Source organism: Acromyrmex echinatior, chromosome 7 (assembly GCF_024713525.1).
Source record: "Acromyrmex echinatior isolate Ae372 chromosome 7, ASM2471352v2, whole genome shotgun sequence".
NCBI lineage: Eukaryota > Metazoa > Arthropoda > Insecta > Hymenoptera > Formicidae > Acromyrmex > Acromyrmex echinatior.
Window position 1 is genome coordinate 2,111,408 of NC_141858.1, and position 21,339 is coordinate 2,132,746.

Below are 21,339 nucleotides of genomic sequence, written 5' to 3' on the forward strand. Positions count from 1 at the left end.
ATCGATATCTTATTGTTAACATAATTAAAAAAATAATAAAGTGTTGACAAGAAATAATAATCTAATATTAAAATCATGAATAACAACTAATTTGAAAAACTTACATGATATTCATTAAGTTTATAAAATATACGTGTCATCTGCGTGCGTGCGTGCGAGCGTGTGTGTGTGGACATTACGATATCTAAACAATGTTAAGCTAAAACAAATCACGAGTTGAACTATAAATAACAGAAATATTAAAGAGAGGAAATCTCAGTTATTTTCAAATAAAGAGTCGTATGCTTCGTTCAATGACTCTGTGTCTGATTGTATATTTAAACTATTTTTCTGTTTGCAGATGAAAATCATTTTTGATATGTGTCTTTTATTTAATATTTTATCTTCATCTAATATCTTCAGATTGTCTCAAAATCGTGTGCTTGTTCTAATCGATGTTCTATGATAACTGATCTTTAATCTGTATTTCGGTTAATATAGCTTCTATATTCGCTAATTCTGGTTTTAAGGATCCTTCTTGTTTGATGTCCACGTATGATGCGTTACAGTCCTTGCATTCAATTTTATAAACTACATCAGTGTGCATCATATATAGAAGTTTGTCTTTCTGTATTTTAATGTAGTTAGTTAATTTGTTAATACCTTTGTACGCTATTTTAACTATGTTTTTTTTAAAAAGTTTTTAATTTTTTTTGAAACATCAGCAATAAAAGACAATGTAAAGAAAATTTGTCTCTTTTCTATTTTTTTATTATTTATTTGATTGTTATCAAGGCTGTTCCATTCAAAGAATTTCTTATGTAATCTTTTATTTATGATGGAAAAAATCAAATGCAAGGGATAACCATTATTTAATCTGATAATTTTATCGAAATTCTTAGCGTGAAAAGAAGGATGCGACAGCAGAAGTACTCTATCTATTAAACTTACTATAATTCAAATTTTTTGGCATAGAGAATATTGAGAGAAATAATTAAGGTAACGTCCAGAAGACGTGTTTCTGATACTAATCATAGGATATGGAGTCATTATGTTTAATCAACGTTAAGTCCCAAAAATTAAGCCTGTGACCTCCCTCTTCCAACATGAATTTAAGTCGTGGATAGCTATTAAAAGTAAGACAGAGATCATTAATGTGTATTTTATTGATTGCTAATGCAATGTCATCTACGTAACGTATAAATGAAGGTTTTATAGTCAATCTGTTAAAAGCAAATATCTTTAAGACTTGCTATGTCTACAATCGGAGATAACAGAGAGCCCATGAGTACTCCAAAGATTGTCTATAATATTTGTCATTAAAGAAGGTAAAAAATATGTAGTCAAGGATTAGTTTTATCGTGTTAAAGCATTCTGTCTTAATTAAACACGTGTTAACTTGTATCAAATGCTAAATAACTACTATTGATTCCATACATCATTAAATTTATTAGAACATTCGTAAACAGAGAAATCACATCTAACAAAAAAGGAGTATCATCATTAGAAATTTTTAATTTATCTAAATTATTACTGAGTTGAAAGCTGTTATCTATGAAATTCCTTTGCCGGGGGTAAACTTTTTACCAGAATTTTGTGTAAAAATGTCGCTAGATTATTTAATGGATTTCCTATGGAAAATATTATTATGCTCAACGAATAACCACTTTTATGCACTTTAGTCAAACCATATGCTCTTGGTAAAATTTGATTAATTGTATTAAGATATCTGTAATTAGAATCATTTGTCATTTCATCTCGTTTCCATCTCTTCAACATATTCTTCAAACTGGTAATTATCCTATTCATCGGATTACGCGAAATTTTAATGTACGTGTCTTGATCGTTAAGCATCAATTCCATTTTTATAATATATTTCGCCATTGCAATTATACCGGGTGTCTCAGAGCACCCGTACCACCCTTTTAAAAGGTAGGGATGTGTTTGTACAAAAAAATGGTTCAGACAAAATTTGCAGGATTTCGGGAGATCTATCTGATGGTGACCTTGAATTTGACCTTGAGGTCGACCTTGGGCATAACTCAAGGTCAAAGTACCGTTTTACAAATGTAAATCCTTATTCATGACATCACAAATGAAAATAGCGGAAAATTTTACGTCCGAATACGTTATCAAGCCTAGGTCAAAATTACTCTTAGAGGTCATGTGGAGGTCAAGTTACTTTTAGAGCACCCGTACCAACCTTCTAAAAGATATGGATGTGTTTGTACAAAAAATAGTTCAAACAATACTAGGTATTTATTATAGCTATGATGCATCCATCTGCTGGTGAATTTGAATTCTACCTTTAGATTCATTTGTAGTCGTGTACATCGATTTTTAAAGATTCCTAATTATCAAGATCTTGAACAGTCGATGCCGCCTGTGTCAGCGTTACCCAAGATGTACCACGTGGAGGTCACAAGGTCGGACTTACACCTCGTCGGGGTGCTTTTTTAAGGTGGTTCCCCTTGCCGTCACCTTTGTTCGTACGCATGTATTCAGTCTAGATTTTCGAAGTGTCCTCCACGTGCATGTATGCAGGCTGTTATTCTTCGTTGAAAATCATCCGTCACCCGACGAATTTCGACAAGATCTAGAGACTGAATGGCTTCTCGAATTCTGTTCTTCATGTCTTCTGAAGTCGTAGGTCGTTCGCGGTATACGAGGTCTTTTATTCTTCCCCACAAATAAAAATCCAAAATTGTAAGATCCGGTGATCGTGGTGGCCAGTTATGTGAACCATATTTACCTATCCATTGGCCGCGAAATATACGGTTCAGTTGTTGACGAGCAATGACAGACGTGTGGGCTGGACATCCATCCTGTTGAAACCACATATTTAGACGTAGTTGAAGTGGAATATCTTCAAGTAAACGTGGGAGTTCGTTTTCGAGTAAATCGACTAAACTGAATTAAACAACACTAAACTAAACTAAACTGAACTGAACTGAACTCAACTAAACTGAACTGAACTAAACTTACCTGTTTGTTTTGCTTTTCTCCCTTTGCTCGCTTAAGAGTTTTATAAACTGTCGGTTTTTTTTTTAGGTGCGTTTTATACCTAGGTAGGTAGGTACTTAGGTACTTCAATATTCGGGGATTATTATTCATTTATAGGTAGATATGTCTTACTCAAGCGAAGAAGCTGCGTTAATGTTGTCGGTTTTGAGTAGGGCTGGAAGTTTTCGCGAAGCTGAAAGAATGTAGCGAAATGAATATCCCGATCGTACACCGCATTCGCGCAATGTTTTCAGTCGTTTGCAACGGCGGATAATTCAAAAAGATATCATCCAATCGGATTATAATAAAGGAATGCAAATTCATCGTCCGCTTCGTGCAGTACGGGCACCTGATATAATTGCTTCTGTTCTTGTAAATCCTACCGATTCTTTAAGAAGACGATAAAGAGATAGTGAAATAAGTAGAAGCACTATCAGTAGAATTTTGCGAGAAAATTCATTTCATCCATATCGAATGTCACTTCACCAGGCCATGACATTGGACGATCATAGACAAAGACTGATATTCTGTAATTGGATTACTCAACAATTACCTACTTTCCATAGAAGTATCTTGTTTTCTGATGAGTGCACCTTCAAAAGTGACGGCGAAGTGAACACACATAATCTCCGTTATTGGGCGCAAGAGAATCCACATTGGTATCGAGAAATTGATCATCAACGTATCTGGAAAGTCAATGTTTGGTGCGGAATTGTTGATACGCATATCGTCGGACCATTTTTCTTTGAAGAAAATCTAAACCGTTTTCTGTATGTCGATTTACTCGAAAACGAACTCCCACGTTTACTTGAAGATATTCCACTTCAACTACGTCTAAATATGTGATTTCAACAGGATGGATGTCCAGCCCACACGTCTGTCATTGCTCGTCAACAACTGAACCGCATATTTCGCGGCCAATGGATAGGTAAATATGGTCCACATAACTGGCCACCACAATCACCGGATCTTACAATTTTGGATTTTTATTTGTGGGGAAGAATAAAAGACCTCGTATACCGCAAACGACCTACAACTTCAAAAGACATGAAGAACAGAATTCGAGAAGCCATTCAGTCTCTAGATCCTGTCGAAATTCGTCGGGTGACGGATGATTTTCAACGAAGAATAACAGTCTGCATACATGCACGTGGAGGACACTTCGAAAATCTAGACTGAACACATGCGTACGAACAAAGGTGACGGCAAGGGGAACCACCTTAAAAAAGCACCCCGACGAGGTGTAAGTCCGACCTTGTGACCTCCACGTGGTACATCTTGGGTAACGCTGACACAGGCGGCATCGACTGTTCAAGATCTTGATAATTAGGAATCTTTAAAAATCGATGTACACGACTACAAATGAATCTAAAGGTAGAATTCAAATTCACCAGCAGATGGATGCATCATAGCTATAATAAATACCTAGTATTGTTTGAACTATTTTTTGTACAAACACATCCATATCTTTTAGAAGGTTGGTACGGGTGCTCTAAAAGTAACTTGACCTCCACATGACCTCTAAGAGTAATTTTGACCTAGGCTTGATAACGTATTCGGACGTAAAATTTTCCGCTATTTTCATTTGTGATGTCATGAATAAGGATTTACATTTGTAAAACGGTACTTTGACCTTGAGTTATGCCCAAGGTCGACCTCAAGGTCAAATTCAAGGTCACCATCAGATAGATCTCCCGAAATCCTGCAAATTTTGTCTGAACCATTTTTTTGTACAAACACATCCCTACCTTTTAAAAGGGTGGTACGGGTGCTCTGAGACCCAGTATTACCCTTGTCTGCATACATAAATAAAATCTGGATTGTTATTGATAAAATTCTTACAATTAGTTGATGAATATAATGACCAAATCCGAGAACATGCATTCTTGTCTTTTAGGTGTCCAATAGCAATATATGGATATTTTGTTAACTTCTGTCGGGAAAGATTATTATGTGGGATCGCCAGAAAAAATGAATATTATCAATTCGTATTTAATATCAGTTCAAACTCCAAAATGTATTACAAGAACGCCGAGGAGTCTAAAAGATATTCGGTTATGGAAAGCCTCTGAGTGGAGGTCATGTATTCGTTAGTTTGTTTGCACAGAGTATTACCAAAAAAATATGTACACTATCTGGCTCTATTTGTGTCGGCATTAAATATCTTCTTGCAAAGATCAATTAACTCTCAACTATTAGAAAGAGCATATATTCTATTTGTAAAGTTTGTCAATTTCAAAGCTACTTTGGGAAACAAGAAATCGTATAATGTGTACCTTCTTCTTCACCTATGTCGAAGTGTACACAATTGAGGGCCTTTGTGGGTACACAACTTTTAGTTTTGAAAATGAAAATAGAGTACTTTTGAATCTACAAAATAGTCCTGCTCGCGTTGCTGTGCAAGTTGCATCCGGATTATTAATTTATCGAAGCGTCTCTAATTTCGATAATTCATTAGTCATCAGCAATACAGTTCGCCAATTTTGTAATAAAATATGTACAAGTAGATATCGAGTGCAAAACATTTATTGAAACGAGAATAGCGTCGTGATAGGTACAGGAACACTTTACTTCCCGAAGAATAAGAATGCTTAGGACAGATACAAGTACAAGAATGTTTAGCATTTCAGAAAATGATATATGATGACATTAGATATTCTATCGCAACATATGGACATTCAAAGAAAAAAAATGATTCTGTCGAAAATATAAATGGGGAAATTGGTATAATCATTAATATATGTAAAATACGCGATGATAATGGACAGTTAAGGGATATATTATTTACTCGCAAAATGATGCTTGAAAATGATGGACTAATTTCGATCACAACATAAAAATTACTCATATTAAGAAATGTAATATAAACGGTAGTACTTTGTTTATGCAGACACCTGAAAATATAAAAAGCCCATGCGTGATTTTAAAATGTAATAACAGTACTTTTGTTTGCACAATTCCATACGGTATGCACAATTCCATACGGATGTCTCGGTGACTAAATGTGAAATAATAAATATATATGTAACGTAAATAAACAATATTGCTTTTTATTCATCGCATTACGCCTACATACACAGTGCGACAAATATGTTCCCGGACAGGGCCTGAAAATCATAATTGAAACAACAAATATGCATATTTTTTGGTTTTATTATTCAAAATATTCTCCTCTGGCTTCACTTCCTCTGGCAATACACTTGTTACAGCGATTCAATAGTGATTCAAATGCATATTCTAGCTCAGTTTGCGGAATTGCCTCTAGTGCCTGTGTAGAAGCTGATTGGATGGTCGGAATGTCATCAAAAAAGCGTCCTTTCAATTTCAATTTCAATTTTCGGAATAATGAGAAGTCGCAGGGGGCCAAATCAGGTGAATACGGTGGATGATTTAACACAGAGACACGATTTCGAGCCAAACATTGACGGACAATCAATGAAGTGTGACTCGGTGCATTATCATGCAACAAAGACTAATTTTCTGGATCGACATTCGGGGCGAATACGATGAATTCTGCCCATCAATCGCTTTAAAACTTCGAGATAATATGCGCCATAATTGTTTGGCCAGTTGGAACAAACTCTTTGTGGATAATACCTTTGCTCAAAGAATGTGATGAGCATTGTCTTGATTTTTGATGGAACTTTTCGTACTTATTTTGCTTGTAGTGAATTTTTTGACTTCCATTCCGCACTTTGACGCTTAGTTTCTGGATCATATTGAAAGCACCATGTTTCATCACCCGTAACAATTGATTTTAGGAAATTTGGATTATTTTCTGCGACTGCAACGATGTCTCTGGAATAATTGATTCTCGCTGATTTTTGATCGCTTCTTAATGTGTGTGGAACAAACTTCGCACAAACCTTCGTTTTACCCAAATCTTCATGTAATATGGTTCGAATCGTTTCTCTACTGATATTTAAAGTCTCCTTCATCATTTTTAGTGATGCATTGCGATCGTTTGCAACAAAATCACGTACTTTTTCGATCATTTCGGGTGTTCGAACTAAAATTGGCCGTCCTGATTTTTTGTCATCTTCAAGGGTCTCTCTGCCTTCCAAAAAACGCTTATGCCACTCAAAAACAGCTGTACGATGACCTAGACATTGACTGCCGTAAACTTGTTGCATCGATCGGAATGTTTCTGATGCACTTTTACCAAGTTTTGCGTTAAATTTAATCACTGCTCTTTGTTTCATATTAAAATTTCTACCTCGACTAAAATCTTGTTTAACATGAACTGTCATATCTTCGTTATATGTCAACCAAAATGAATGAAACTTTGACAGATGATAGCAAAATGTTCAACCTTTAAAATGCATGTTTGAACGTACAGATGTCGCCACTGGTTGCTGAGATGTAGTTCGTGTCCGGGAACATATTTGTCGCACTGTGTATTGTATGTATATCCTAATCATATATCGTAAAAAATACAAAAATGATAAAATATTCCAGACAACAAAATGCTAGAGCAGTACGTACTAGCAATATGCCAGCGATCACTTTTTTTGCGACTAATTTTCATTTCTCTAATATTATAAAAAAGATTCTTTCTTCTTATCTAGAAATGCTTATTGGTTCTGAATAGTAATCCGATAATGCTTATTATCCCAGAATTAATAGAAACAATTAACAATAAGGATCAATCAGTTGAGTGATCTCATGTGCACTTACGCGAATTTGTTAGAATTATTTGGTATTGTTACGTTCTAGATATTGTTACATTCAAATCCTTGGAAATTTGGTCAAGCAGACAATGGGAGGAAGAATGGAGAGAGTATGGAAGGACGATTAGATTCAATCTCACAGGTATACGCGCGGAGGCGAACACCTGTGAGTCGTACGCATCTTTTCAGTCTCGGAATATGGGTCAACGTCCGAAGGGATGCTATGACACCTGTTCCGCTGGACAGTGCGAACGTCGGTCCTACTTTTTGGGTCAAGGAACTTAATGATTTTGACCCGGGACTGGACCTCGTGCGACCTCAGGTATTAGAGGGAAGTGAATGCGAGAGGTGATTTTAATAAAAGACAGGGGAATACCTTAAGTTACGTTTATTAACAATAAAAAGAAGAAGAATAATAAAATAAAAAAATGTTGTACATAATAGACTTTTCTCATCTTCTTTCCTTTTTACACAAAAATATAATTAACACCTTATGGGTGTGTATGTGTGTGTGGGTGGGGAGAAAAGGGTTAACGAGTATGGGAGGCGAGGAAAATGTTGCAGGAGTACATCGGGATGAGGTACTTGTAGAGGACGGTGTAAGGGGTAGGATTTCTGGGGATGTATACGGTGATTACTCTATCCTCTTTGTTGGAGGGGGACGAATATAGCCTGAACATCCGATCCCAATCGATCGGCTCGGGATTTGGTTGAAACGGGAAGGGTGGGAACTGATCCAAGGGAGGAGGGAATGAAAATCCTTCTTCGCGAGAAAGAGAGAGAGGAAATCATTCCTCGAAAGGAGGAGGGGAATAGTTGAGGATTTCCTGAATATCAGGGTCGATGACAGGAGGAGAGGTGAGATCTAATGATTGTGTCTCTAATGTTGAACAGGAGATCTCGCTGAATTGTTCGCCAGTCGGTTGTGACGGCGCGATTGTGGGTGGCCCGAGGGAAACGGTTCCGCCTACTCCTCCGGACATAGGGAGTTCGTCCGCGTTTCCTAATGGTACGCACTACAAACTGAAGTGTAAATGTATTTAAGTATAATGTATGTGTTTCCATGCGGGGAAACGCGGGGGTGGACTGGAAAGAATAGTGATTACTGTTAGCTGGCCCCAAGATATCAGGTAGGTTCCGGTAGGTGACTCGTGGAAGGGGATCCGTTGTCCGCGGAGAGCGTCGGAAGGGCAGTCGCAGTGGGACACTCCTAATCACTCCAGTGACGATTTGCCACAACTTCGTACTCAGATAGAATCGCGAATTGGCATGATTAGCGCGGGTTTTAATAATTTCCGCACTGCCCGTGACAATGGGTTAACTCGTAAACTGGACTGACGTGAATCGAGGTAGCTAAGATTTCGTACTGACCGCGAACTTTACTGACGTGAATCGCGTAGAGTTTAGAATTTCGTACTACCGCTCTGCGTTCCTGCGGACCTCTGTTTATACTCTGTTTATACTCTGTTTATATTGAAAAAAGGGTGTTGTGTCCTTTGTCTAGGATGCAAAAGTTAGTTGCAACGCGAGATTTACGGTTTTTTATATCGTCCTATCGTTGTTAATCTAAAGTACATCGTTAGAGGAGTTTCAAGAAAAAAAGAAGATTTATGTTTTTCCTTAAAGAGCCAAGATTGCTCCAGACGGATGATGAATTCTGTTATTCTCGCGAAAAATATGGCTAGGTAAACAGATAGTTACCGTGCATAACTAAGTTTGCGTGCAGGGCTACCATTGTCAATCGCGAGTCTGATCTTAGATAACTACTGTGGGAAGTTATCCCACAGTAATCATTTATGATTTTTTAAGCGCGACGTGGCGTCTATTTTCCTAAAATGAAATTGTTAGTCAGTCTCGTACGACAAAGCTTAGATTTTTACTATTGCGTCCATTTTACTACTTCGGTCCATTTATAATGTCTTTTGCAATCTTGTCTCTTTTCGAGCCTGCATTAAGGTTGTTATTCCTTTCGGGTTGATTGGCGTTTACGTGTTTTCGCGGAGTCTGTCCGGTCCCTCTTTTCAATTCTGTCAGATCGTTATCAGAAAGCTCCGCTCACAGACGGCAACCATAATCGCGACGTGGAGCCAAAGGAAAGAATCTGTAGGACGTAACAGTATGTAAAGTAACGCTACTTGTTGAGGTGGGAGATTTTGGTGGAGGGGGGGGGGATTAGAGTGATGGGGGAGACAGATAGTGGAATCTTGGTCGGTCTTTGCTGGTCGGGAGGATGGTCTTCCATATCTTACTTATGTTATAGCCATTATCCCTGTTTAGATTGTTAGGGTGTTTTTGTATTTCTATGGCTTCTCTGTATTTTCTTGGGAAGTATGATGTGGTGTTGGTTATCGTGGTTGCTTGGTCAAACAGTATTTGATGTCCTGTTTCGACGTTATGTTCTGATAGTGCCGACTGTGTGACGTGTTTCAGTCTAACGTCTCGTTGGTGTTCTTTTATCCGTAGGTTTACCATTCTCCCGGTTTCCCCGATGTATACTTGTCCGCAGGAACACGGTATTCTGTATACTCCTGCGGAACTGAGTGGCGGTCTTGGATCTTTGGGGTTTTTTAAGATTTGTCCTATCTTCTTGGGTGGTTTGTAGATAGTTCGGATATTGTGTTTGTTCAATATCCTGCCGATCCGGTCTGTAGTTCCTTTGACGTAAGGGAGAATGGTTAGAGTCCTGTCGTCTGTTTGTGTGTTCGGAACCATTGTCTTGTTTGTGTGTTTGTTGATTATTTTGGTTATGTCTTTTTTGTCGTGTCCGTTGTTTTGTAGGGCCTGTTTTAGATGGTTTATTTCTGTCCGTAGATGTCCTCTGTCGGAGATGGCGAAGGCTCTGTGTACCAGTGAGTTTATTACTGATTGTTTTTGTGCTGGGTGGTGGTGTGACTCAGCATGTAAGTATCTGTCCGTGTGTGTTGTTTTTCTGTACACTTGATGCCCTAGGGTGTCGTTGGCCTCCTTTGACACCAGCACATCTAGGAATGGGAGTTTCCCGTTTTCCTCTATGTCTATGGTGAAACGGATATTGGGGTGTTGTTTGTTGAGGTGGATGAGGAATTTTCGGAGAAATGGTCGAACAAACATCAGGAGCAGCTATGGGCTCTCCGATTTCTCCTGTAATCGCTAACATCTTCATGGAACACTTCGAGAAAGAGGCTCTCAGGAAAGCCCCAAAGAAACCAGAAGTCTGGTTCCGGTACGTAGACGACACATTTGTAATATGGAGACACGGCAGATCTGAACTCCGAAAATTCCTCATCCACCTCAACAAACAACACCCCAATATCCGTTTCACCATAGACATAGAGGAAAACGGGAAACTCCCATTCCTAGATGTGCTGGTGTCAAAGGAGGCCAACGGCACCCTAGGGCATCAAGTGTACAGAAAAACAACACACACGGACAGATACTTACATGCTGAGTCACACCACCACCCAGCACAAAAACAATCAGTAATAAACTCACTGGTACACAGAGCCTTCGCCATCTCCGACAGAGGACATCTACGGACAGAAATAAACCATCTAAAACAGGCCCTACAAAACAACGGACACGACAAAAAAGACATAACCAAAATAATCAACAAACACACAAACAAGACAACGGCTCCGAACACACAAACAGACGACAGGACTCTAACCATTCTCCCTTACGTCAAAAGAACTACAGACCGGATCGGCAGGATATTGAACAAACACAATATCCGAACTATCTACAAACCACCCAAGAAGATAGGACAAATCTTAAAAAACCCCAAAGATCCAAGACCGCCACTCAGTTCCGCAGGAGTATACAGAATACCGAGTTCCTGCGGACAAGTATACATCGGGGAAACCGGGAGAATGGTAAACCTACGGATAAAAGAACACCAACGAGACGTTAGACTGAAACACGTCACACAGTCGGCACTATCAGAACATAACGTCGAAACAGGACATCAAATACTGTTTGACCAAGCAACCACGATAACCAACACCACATCATACTTCCCAAGAAAATACAGAGAAGCCATAGAAATACAAAAACACTCTAATAATCTAAACAGGGATAATGGCTATAACATAAGTAAGATATGGAAGACCATCCTCCCGACCAGCAAAGACCGACCAAGATTCCACTATCTGTCTCCCCCATCACTCTAATCCCCCCCCCCTCCACCAAAATCTCCCACCTCAACAAGTAGCGTAACATAAAAAGGAAGGACCTGGAGGAACAGCTCAGTATCAGGCTGCTCCTCGCCCTGATGAAGTGGACCGCAAGGCCCACGAAACGTTGGCACATCAAGAATGGACCAAGACATGGAGAAAACCCGCGAAGCACAGATTAGTTATATAGAAAGCACCCATGGAAGCATCAAGAAGAGTATGTAAAGTATTTTACTCCTATTTGACAGAGATTCAGATTAAGATGTTTATATTTTTGAAATCATTCTCATAGAAAGACATTGTGTGACATAAAAATTATTGAAAAAAAATCTCCGAAAAATTTTGTAAACTCAATATCTCTGAAAATAGTGATATCTTTGAATTCCCGAGTTTTGGCGAAATTCAGAGACTTGAAAGACACTTGAAAAGGATTTTCAGAGAAATTGCTGAAAGTCTCTGAAAAGTGAGAAACCATGAAAATTCTATCTTCGGAAACATCACTGAATTCTTGAGTTTCAGCGAAATTCAGAAACTTTTAAACACTTGGAGATGATTTTCGGATAATTCAATGAAAATCTCTGAAAAGTGAGAAACTATGAAAATTCTACCTTCAGAAACATCACTGAATTCTCGAGTTTCAACGAAATTCAGAGACTTTTAGACACTTGGAGATGACTTTTGGAGAATTCTTCCGATAATTCCTCAATTTTTTTGAAAAAGTCTCTGAATGTCACTAAAAATCTCTGAAAAATGATTTCAGACATTTTCAACGAAGTTTTCAGAAACATTTTTTTACCAGGAAACACTTGAATATACATATTTAACAACACGAGTCGAATGAGATTCATACTAAACTGTATATAAAACTATAGAAGATCTTCAGAAATGAAAAAACATATACAAGTACTATAGAAATGGCCAATTTTTTGATAATTTGTATTGAAAGTCATATGTGACGTTAGAATCGGCGATATTCTCTTTCGTAGTCTATCTGTTTCTATTATTTTTTTTAACCAGAGCTTCCTATCATTGCTAAAATTTTTAAAAAATTTCTAACAAAAGATTGAAACCGTTCATAAAACATCAGTTTGGATTTCGTGATAAACATTCTACTATTGATCAAGTATAATACAACGATTGTTTGAAAAGTTTTGAGTCTCAACATGAAGATTAAAATTATTTTGATATTACAATACAATCGTACATGCTTTGAAAGGTACTTGTGAAAATTATAGCCATTATGGACACTCATCAGTTGTTGCTCGACAGTCATTTGTGCCAGTCGATGTCAATGTTTTTATACAATAAAAATAAAAAAAATCGAATATTGTGTAAAAATTTACGAATTGCGGTTCGAATTAATTGATCACCCATCAAATCTGGCTCCCAGTGATTTTTCTCTGTTTCCTCAAAGTTTGGGTCAGAAGACAGAGATTTTCATCAAACGAGAATTATCGCATCCAAAAGTCTATTTTGCAGAGAAAAATGCCAACTATTATTTGAATGAGTTAAAGGGATGGGAGCCTTCCTATTGTGCGCGCGATTTCAACATGCTATCAATTAGATAGTGGATTGGACTAAAAGATAGAGAATTAAGTTAAATGAAAAAAAATCCCAGCATAAACTTTACACTAAGAAAGGAACCTCTCTTGCCTATTACTATAAATCAGCAAGTGATTATATATTTTAACACCGCGAAGTATCTTGACATGACCCTTGATGTCAAGCTTCGATGAAGAGTGATGAAGCTGACTAATATGCATTCCAAAATGGAATAGATGATCGGCAAAAATTTCAATCTATCAATTCATAACAAATTTCTGTTATACAAACAAAATCTAATGCTAAAATCTATCTAGACCATTGATTATGGACCATTCAGCTCTAGGGATGCAGTTCTTATTCAAACATCAAAATCATTCAAACATCAAAATCATTCAAACTTTTTTAAACAAAGTGTTCAGAAACATAGTAAATGCGCCGTAGTATTGCCGGGATAGAGATATCCATCGTGACCTGCAAATAAAATGCTATACTAAATGCCGAAGAAAGAACATTAATTGCCAAAAGGCACAAACAACGACTAGTTAATCACTCAAATCAACTATCATCTCGTCTTCTAAATGTTGAGGGGAAGAGAAGACATCTGAAAAGAATAAAACCCATTGATTTAATGTCTAATAACTAAATGACTGGAAATAACAGTATTTACATTTTGTATCATGTTTAATTTTTCATGTGTCTATATATTGTAAAATATGTAGAACAAAAACATTGAAAAAAATGTTAAAAAACGTTTTTCTATAATGTTGAGTAACAAGTTTGGTTACAAATAAATGTTTTTAATACATTATAAGTATATTATTATAATTATAAGTATCCATGTAGGAAACGTTAGAAATAACGATAAATTAAGTATTTATGAAACTAGTATAAAAATTATTATAAAATGTTTCTTTTAATATAAAAGAACCATTTTAAAATGTTTTTTACAATATCTAATGTAACTTATTTTTATAATAAGATCCTGGACATTCGTTGAAAAAAGTGCATGTAATTTTACATGTATATGACCGGAAAATTACCTAAATATTATATGACTGGAAATTTTCTGAGAAAAAATTTGTCAAGCCTATTGATCGATTACAAGATAGCGAAATCCGAGAATCTCTCTGTCCTGCACACATTTATCGTGACAACAAAAACGTACAAATGAAATAACGGTCATAGAGTAGATTCTTATATTATAAAAAAAGCACAAATGAATTTCGCTTATTGATTGGCTAATAGCATTCACCAATCAAAATTGAGAATATCGGGCTCGCAGGTGATCCTTTGTACTGATCCTTTGTGCAAACTAACTTCGTAACTTTGATAATCTCCTATTTAACATTGTTTATGATGTTAGAATTAGAATAAAAATGTTCCTGATTGATTAAATTTCGTCAGAAACAAAACTTTTGACATCTTTCGCCGGGAGAACCTTTAGAATTTGATTCCTAACAAAATCCCTATATACAACTACTTTGTTATGAACGATCAGTTGCGACCTCGATATTTCTGGTTTTGATATACGATCGCTCACCAATCAGCAAGTGAATCTCATTTGCGCTTTTCTTATAATATAGAACTTTTTTATAAGATACTTTAAGTAAGAGCTAGTATGGCTAGAGCGCAAATAAGACAAAATTGGAAATAGTTTGTGCAATAATAATATAGTTTCTGCTATATTACAGCCAGGCAATGTAATTTAACAAATTCATTTTATTAAAATGATATATAGTATGTGTATAATTCCAATCCTTCATCATTCACTTATTCTTTTTATTTATATTTTATCTTTAAAAACATGATTTTGAAACGTTTATGGTTGTTTAACCAGTTCCTAAAAAACGTTTTTAAAATAAATGAATTTAAAACAAAAATAACTATTACTAAACATGTTGTTGTTTTATTTAGGCATCTTCCGCTTTATAAATATAAATATATTATTTGCGCACATATGCTCTTACTGGCATTTTCCCGAGTTAAATTTATTCTTGGAGTCGGAAGTTATTAATTGATATAAAAATAATTATATATGCAAAATATAAGTTTTTCAGAAACAATTCGTACAGAAAGTACACATATATTTTATAATAAAAATCAATATATAGGTATATATATATGTGTGTGTGTGTGTGTGTGTGTGTGTGTGTGTGTGTGTATGTGTGTGTGTGTGCGTATAAAGCTATATATATATATATTATATTTGCTTTTTTAAGAAAATGTTTGTAACTTTAAATTATAACATTTTTGCAACATTTAAAAATATTGCATAGAGAAATTATATGAGAAATGTACTTAAATATAATTTAAAATAGAGAAAGTGATGTATTTTTGATTAATTTTAACATTTTTTCTTATGCAAGCTATATTTTGATATACTAGCTTGATCAAAAAGTTTCCGGAATTCATTCAGAAAATTCAAAATACAAGTTTATTCATCAAAAGTGATATTGTCCCCTTCAAAGTACTCTCCAGCGACTGCAACGCACTTATACCAGCGCTTGATCCAGCTCTCGAAACATTTCTGAAACTCTATTATTGGTATAGCCACCAGAGCCGTCTTCGATTTTTCCATTACCTCCTTTCGGCTGTTAAAACGCGTTCCCCGCAGTGGTTTTTTGACTCGATCGAACAGAAAAAAATCGCAGGGAGCCATATCGGATGAATTCGATGGCTGTTGGATGGTATTCATTTTGTTCTTGACCAAAAATTCACGGATAATGACGGCACTGTGCGACGGTGCGTTATCATGGTGCAAAATCCACGAGTTGTTTACCCACAAATCCTTTCTTTTTTGACGAATTGCTTCACGCAAACGTCTCATAACGCCCAAATAACTCCTTATTAATTGTCTGACCTTCTGACAAAAATTCGTGATGTACAATACCGTTGTAATCCATGAAAACCGTGAGCATCGCTTTCTTTTTCGACTGAAAACGACGTGGTTTTTTCGGTCTTGGCTCATTTGGAGCTCTCCATTCACTCGCCTGATGTCTGGATTGCGTGTCGTACTCATAAACCCATGTCTCGTCTCCAGTAATGATGCGTTTGATGAATGTTGGGTCGGATTCAGTCTTGGAAATCATGTCTTTGGCGATGTCAACGCGGTCCCTTTTTTGCATGAAATTCAGTTCCTTCGGGACCAACTTTGCAGCAACACGGCGCAAACCCAAATCATTAACTACAATGTCCTGAACGGATCCATAAGCAATGTTTAAGTCCTCTGCCAGCTCTCTGATAGTTAATTTGCGGTTATTGGCCAACATTTCTCTCACTTTATTGATGTTTTCGTCGGTTTTCGATGTCGACGGCCTGCCACTGCGTTCGTTATCCTCGACGAATTCACGACCACTTCTGAAGCGTTCATGCCACTCGTAAACGGTTGTTTTCTTTAGAACATCACTGCCGAAACAGTTTCCCAACATTTCCAAGGTTTTCGCACCATTGAATCCATTTTTAACGCAAAATTTAATACAAACTCGTTGTTGCAAATTCAACTCCATTTTTAAAACTGTAAAAAATCGAAAACACGCGCAGAGGTACATGTACTCAAGACGGCGTAATTTTTACAAATGTCAAGCTATGGCGATAAAATTTGATGGAAATGTCAATGATAGATGTGGCAATCTAGTCAAAAAAAAGAACTCAAATCAGCTGACTCAGAGCATCACCTGGTGGTCTCTTCCGGAAACTTTTTGATCAAGCTGGTATAATAAACTTATTTGATCGTAATGTACATAATTGTGACACAATTATATACGCATGTTTATACACATATATGTAAGTTTATTTATGTTTTTAATATATACAGGGTATTCCCAAAAAGTGCCAAATTTTAGGAATATGTACTCGTTAAAACAAACCAAGAAGTCTTAATGAACAATATTCCGAAAACCTTTTATTTCTGAGTTATGAAGCATTTTCTTTTGTGAAAAATAGAAAATAACTTAAATTTACAATAAATGTTTAATGTGCCCTCCGTCCATTTCAATACACAATTCGGCATATCTCCTCATTGAAGATCAAACACATTCAAAGTTCAATTCCGGGTTTATTCCGTATTTGTTGACAACAATTTTCAATTCTCTGTGTTAATTCATCTATTGCATTAACTGATGTGGCATATATCATGCTCTTCAAGTGTCCCCATAGATAATAATCCAACGGATTTAAATCCGGTGAGCAAGGTGGCCATACAAATGGACCGTCCTATCCACCTTTCTTGAAAACGATTGGTTAAATGGAGTCTGACATTAACGAGGAAATGGGCAGAAGTACCATCGTCCATGAACCACATTTGTTGTCTATGTTGTAAAGGAATATCTCTCAAAAGTTCGAATAAATTATTTTTGAATTAAGATGCACTTGTCCTGTTAGGTAAAATGTAAGGTCCGATTAGATGGTCTCCAAAAATATCTGCCCAAAACGTTCACAGAAAAACGATGCTGATGTTGTGATGCTATGATAGCATGAGGATTTTCATCTTCCCAAACATGTTATAAACTTTATTGATCCTATTCTTGGTGAAGGTAAAGGTCTTGCCTCAGTAAACAAAATATTGCACAAAAATTGTGGCTCTTGATTGCATCGATGAAGAAGCCATTGATAAAAAGTGATCCGTTGTTGCAAATCAACTGGTAGAAGAGCTTAAACGTGCTGGAAATGATAGGGGTGCAAAAGTTGATCATGCAAAATGTTCTACACAATGTGATGGCTTGATCTTTCTTGCAGGGCGATTTTTCGATAAGATGTTCCAGGATTTTCTTCAATTGTGCGAAAAATATTTTCCTCGAATGTTGGACTTCTAACAAGTCGTGATCTACCGCAGTCAACTAAATTTGGTTTGAACTGTCCGATCTCACGTAAGCGTTCATGAATTTTGTTAAACATTCTTTTACTTGGCTGTTGGCGATTCGGATAAACTGCATGATACATGCTGCTTTTGAAGCCCTTTGCTCTGCCATAAAATAAATATCTGTCATTTCAGAATTTGTGTAAAAAGTTAGCCATTTCTCAGATAACACAAAACTAGACACGGTCCACAATCCAAAGTTGAATACAACAATTCCCCAAAATTGAATACAACAATATCGCTGCGTAATTAGGTGGTCACATACGGGCGTCCGTGAATGAACTGACTAAGAGACTTGGAAACAAATACGAAATAAATCTGAATCTTTAACCTTCAATGACGAAACATGCCGAATTGTGTATTGACATGAGCTGAAGGCACATTGAATATTTATTGTAGATTTAATTTTTTTTCTATTTTTCACAAAAGAAAATGCTTCATAACTCAGAAATAAAAAGTTTTCGGAGTACTGTTCATTAAGACTTTTTGGTTTGTTTTAACGAATATATATACCCTTAAAATTTGGTACCACGTTTTGAGAGTACTCTGTATATATATTATACAACTTTGCTTCCGCCGTTTTTTTCCGAAATTCGAGGCTTTATTGTAAAAAACTGGTTATACATTTATGATTCAAAGTATTGTCCATCGCTGGCCACTACTTTCTCCCATCTTTCGGGCAGCGTACGAATCCCGCGTCGAAAAAACTGGTCATCTTTTGAGGCGATCCACGAATCGATCCAATTTTTTACTTCTTCATAAGACCGGAAATGCTGGTCAGCCAGGCCGTGTGCCATTGATCGAAACAAGTGATAGTCAGAGGGAGCAACGTCTGAAGAATACGGCGGGTGGGGTAGGACTTCCCATTTCAACGTTTCCAAGTATGTCTTGACCACTTTCGTAACATGGGGTCGAGCATTGTCATGCTGCAAAATCACTTTATCGTGTTTCTCGTTGTATTGCGGCCGTTTGTCTTTCAATGCTCGGCTCAAACGCATCAATTGCGTTCGATATTGATCGCCTGTGATTGTTTCAGTCGGTTTTAACAGCTCATAATATACTACGCCGAGCTGGTGCCACCAAATACAGAGCATGACCTTGGAGCCGTGAATATTCGATTTGGTCGTCAACGTAGAAGCATGGCCGGGAATTCCCCATGATTTTCTGCGCTTGGGGTTATCGTAATGAACCCATTTTTCGTCCTCAGTCACAATGCGATGCAGAATCCCTTCCGTCTTTGCCTTTCAAGCAGCTGTTCACAAGTAAACAAATGTCGTTCAACATCTGTCGGCTTCAAGTCGTACGGCACCCAATTTCCTTGTTTCTGAATCATTCCCATGACTTTGAGTTTTGAAATGACTTGTTGAGTCACTCCCAATGATCGTGCCAATTCTTCTTGATTTTGACACGAGTCAAGTAATCCTCCAATTCTGCAATCCTCCTTTTCGATAACCTTCTCTCTTCCACCGCTATGCCAGTCTTCGATGTCAAAATCACCGTTCTTGAAGCGTTGAAACCACTCACGACATGTTCTTTCACTAATAGCGGCCTCACTATAAGTATTTGAGAGCATTCGATGAGTCTCAGCCGCAGATTTCTTCATATTGAAGCAGAAAATTAAAATCTCTTGCAAATGAGAATTTGGCTCATAAACTGACATTTTCAATCGAGAATAACTTTATGATGCAGACACAAATCGACTAATGTTTCTATGGGGTTATGTTGACAGATGCCCAAGTTTATTGTATGACGTCTATAATCTATTTGTTTCGACCACCACCGCTAAAGTCATCTATAGGAAAACGGCGGAAGCAAAGTTGTACATCTAATATATATATACATATATATATATATATAAATATATATATATATATATATATTATATGTGATATAATTTTTTTATTTTTTATGTAACCTAATGTATATAACTTGAATAAAAACTATGAAATACAATAATAATTTTTGATATCACAAAATAATTATTTTTATGGAGAAAATAAAGAATAGAATATCAATAACGCGCAATGAATATATAATTAATAGAAATATAGATATATTTATTGCAGGAAACAAAATTTCGATAGAATTTAGTATCAGTTTCAACTGACAGTAGAAAAAATCAAATGAAGAATATGCTATTCGACAACAATACAAAGAACAAAGTGGAATGCGACCATAAAGAATTTTCGGACAATCTATAAAGCATGCAACTTATAAAACGTGCAAATTAATCAAAGCTTTCATTAAAAGATTCATCATAATAACTATTCATGCATAATAACTTCTCAGTTTCTGATTTTGTCTATTTCTTTTCTGGATTTATTTTTATTAAATGAACAGTCCAAAAATTTCTAATTTTTAAAAATAATTTAAGAAATAAGTTGCTTGATCCTTCTGAATATAATTTGATTTATACAATACATCATATTTGTTTTGTATTAAAAAAAGTAAATCTTTTGTCAAACTCCTACTTTTCAAAAACTTTGTCAATAAACTATTATGTTTAGCTTCAAGTGATTGAATAATATTAAATACTTCGTTTGTTACAAATTTTAATCCTTCATTATTTTTTCAATTTATCGGACTGATTGAAAAACGTGAATAGCTGATGGTCGTCTATAAGTAATTTGTTGTCGAAAATAATTTCTTGACATTCTGCGCATTTATGAATTTGTAATTACAAAAGTATTTGTAATTACAAAAATATCCCACGACATAATAAATACCATTTCTATCGATATTTGATTTCGAATGTATAATATCCATTTATCAGGTAATCTTTCAGTTTTTCAATTTCGTCTTCTACAGGGTGCGTTACCAAAATTCGGACAAATTTCAATTTAAATTGTCCGCTATATTGTACCTTAGCCAGAGGTTGTGTTAGCGTCCGAGAAAGCCTGATGCTTCTAATAAATAGTCATATTCTTAAATGGCCGCGATGTTGAAACTAAGTGCGGAGTATAATTGAAGAGCCACGATTCGCGCTGGGCATTCAGCAAATTGAAAATAATTCGGTTCTTTGGATACCCGAGATCAACCGTTTAACGTTGTCAAAATGTATTTTCTAAATGGTTTTAGAATAGTCCAACGAAGGTTCCAATATAGCGAGGAAGAGTCACTCGAAAGAACGCACCGC

The 21,339-nt window shown here is 36.3% G+C and overlaps 3 protein-coding genes and 1 pseudogene across 3 annotated transcripts; 2 read left to right on the forward strand and 2 right to left on the reverse strand.

The window, feature by feature from the left end:
• Nucleotides 1-4,014: 4,014 nt before the first annotated feature.
• Nucleotides 4,015-9,797, forward strand: LOC147908957 (uncharacterized; annotated as a pseudogene).
• LOC147908958 (uncharacterized) lies at nucleotides 8,441-10,742 on the reverse strand. The gene is made up of 3 exons (XM_087407819.1): nucleotides 9,902-10,742; nucleotides 8,992-9,116; nucleotides 8,441-8,668 (listed from the first exon to the last, which is right to left on the reverse strand). Exons 1-3 carry the CDS (start codon nucleotides 10,740-10,742, stop codon nucleotides 8,441-8,443), a joined length of 1,194 nt encoding a protein of 397 aa, XP_087263945.1.
• An 11-nt stretch (nucleotides 10,743-10,753) lies between these two features.
• Nucleotides 10,754-11,800, forward strand: LOC147908959 (uncharacterized). Its single transcript, XM_087407820.1, has one exon. It carries the CDS (start codon nucleotides 10,754-10,756, stop codon nucleotides 11,798-11,800), a length of 1,047 nt encoding a protein of 348 aa, XP_087263946.1.
• A 2,222-nt stretch (nucleotides 11,801-14,022) lies between these two features.
• Nucleotides 14,023-17,150, reverse strand: LOC147908960 (histone-lysine N-methyltransferase SETMAR-like). The gene has a single exon (XM_087407914.1). It carries the CDS (start codon nucleotides 16,894-16,896, stop codon nucleotides 16,159-16,161), a length of 738 nt encoding a protein of 245 aa, XP_087264040.1. The 5' UTR covers nucleotides 16,897-17,150; the 3' UTR covers nucleotides 14,023-16,158.
• Nucleotides 17,151-21,339: the final 4,189 nt, after the last annotated feature.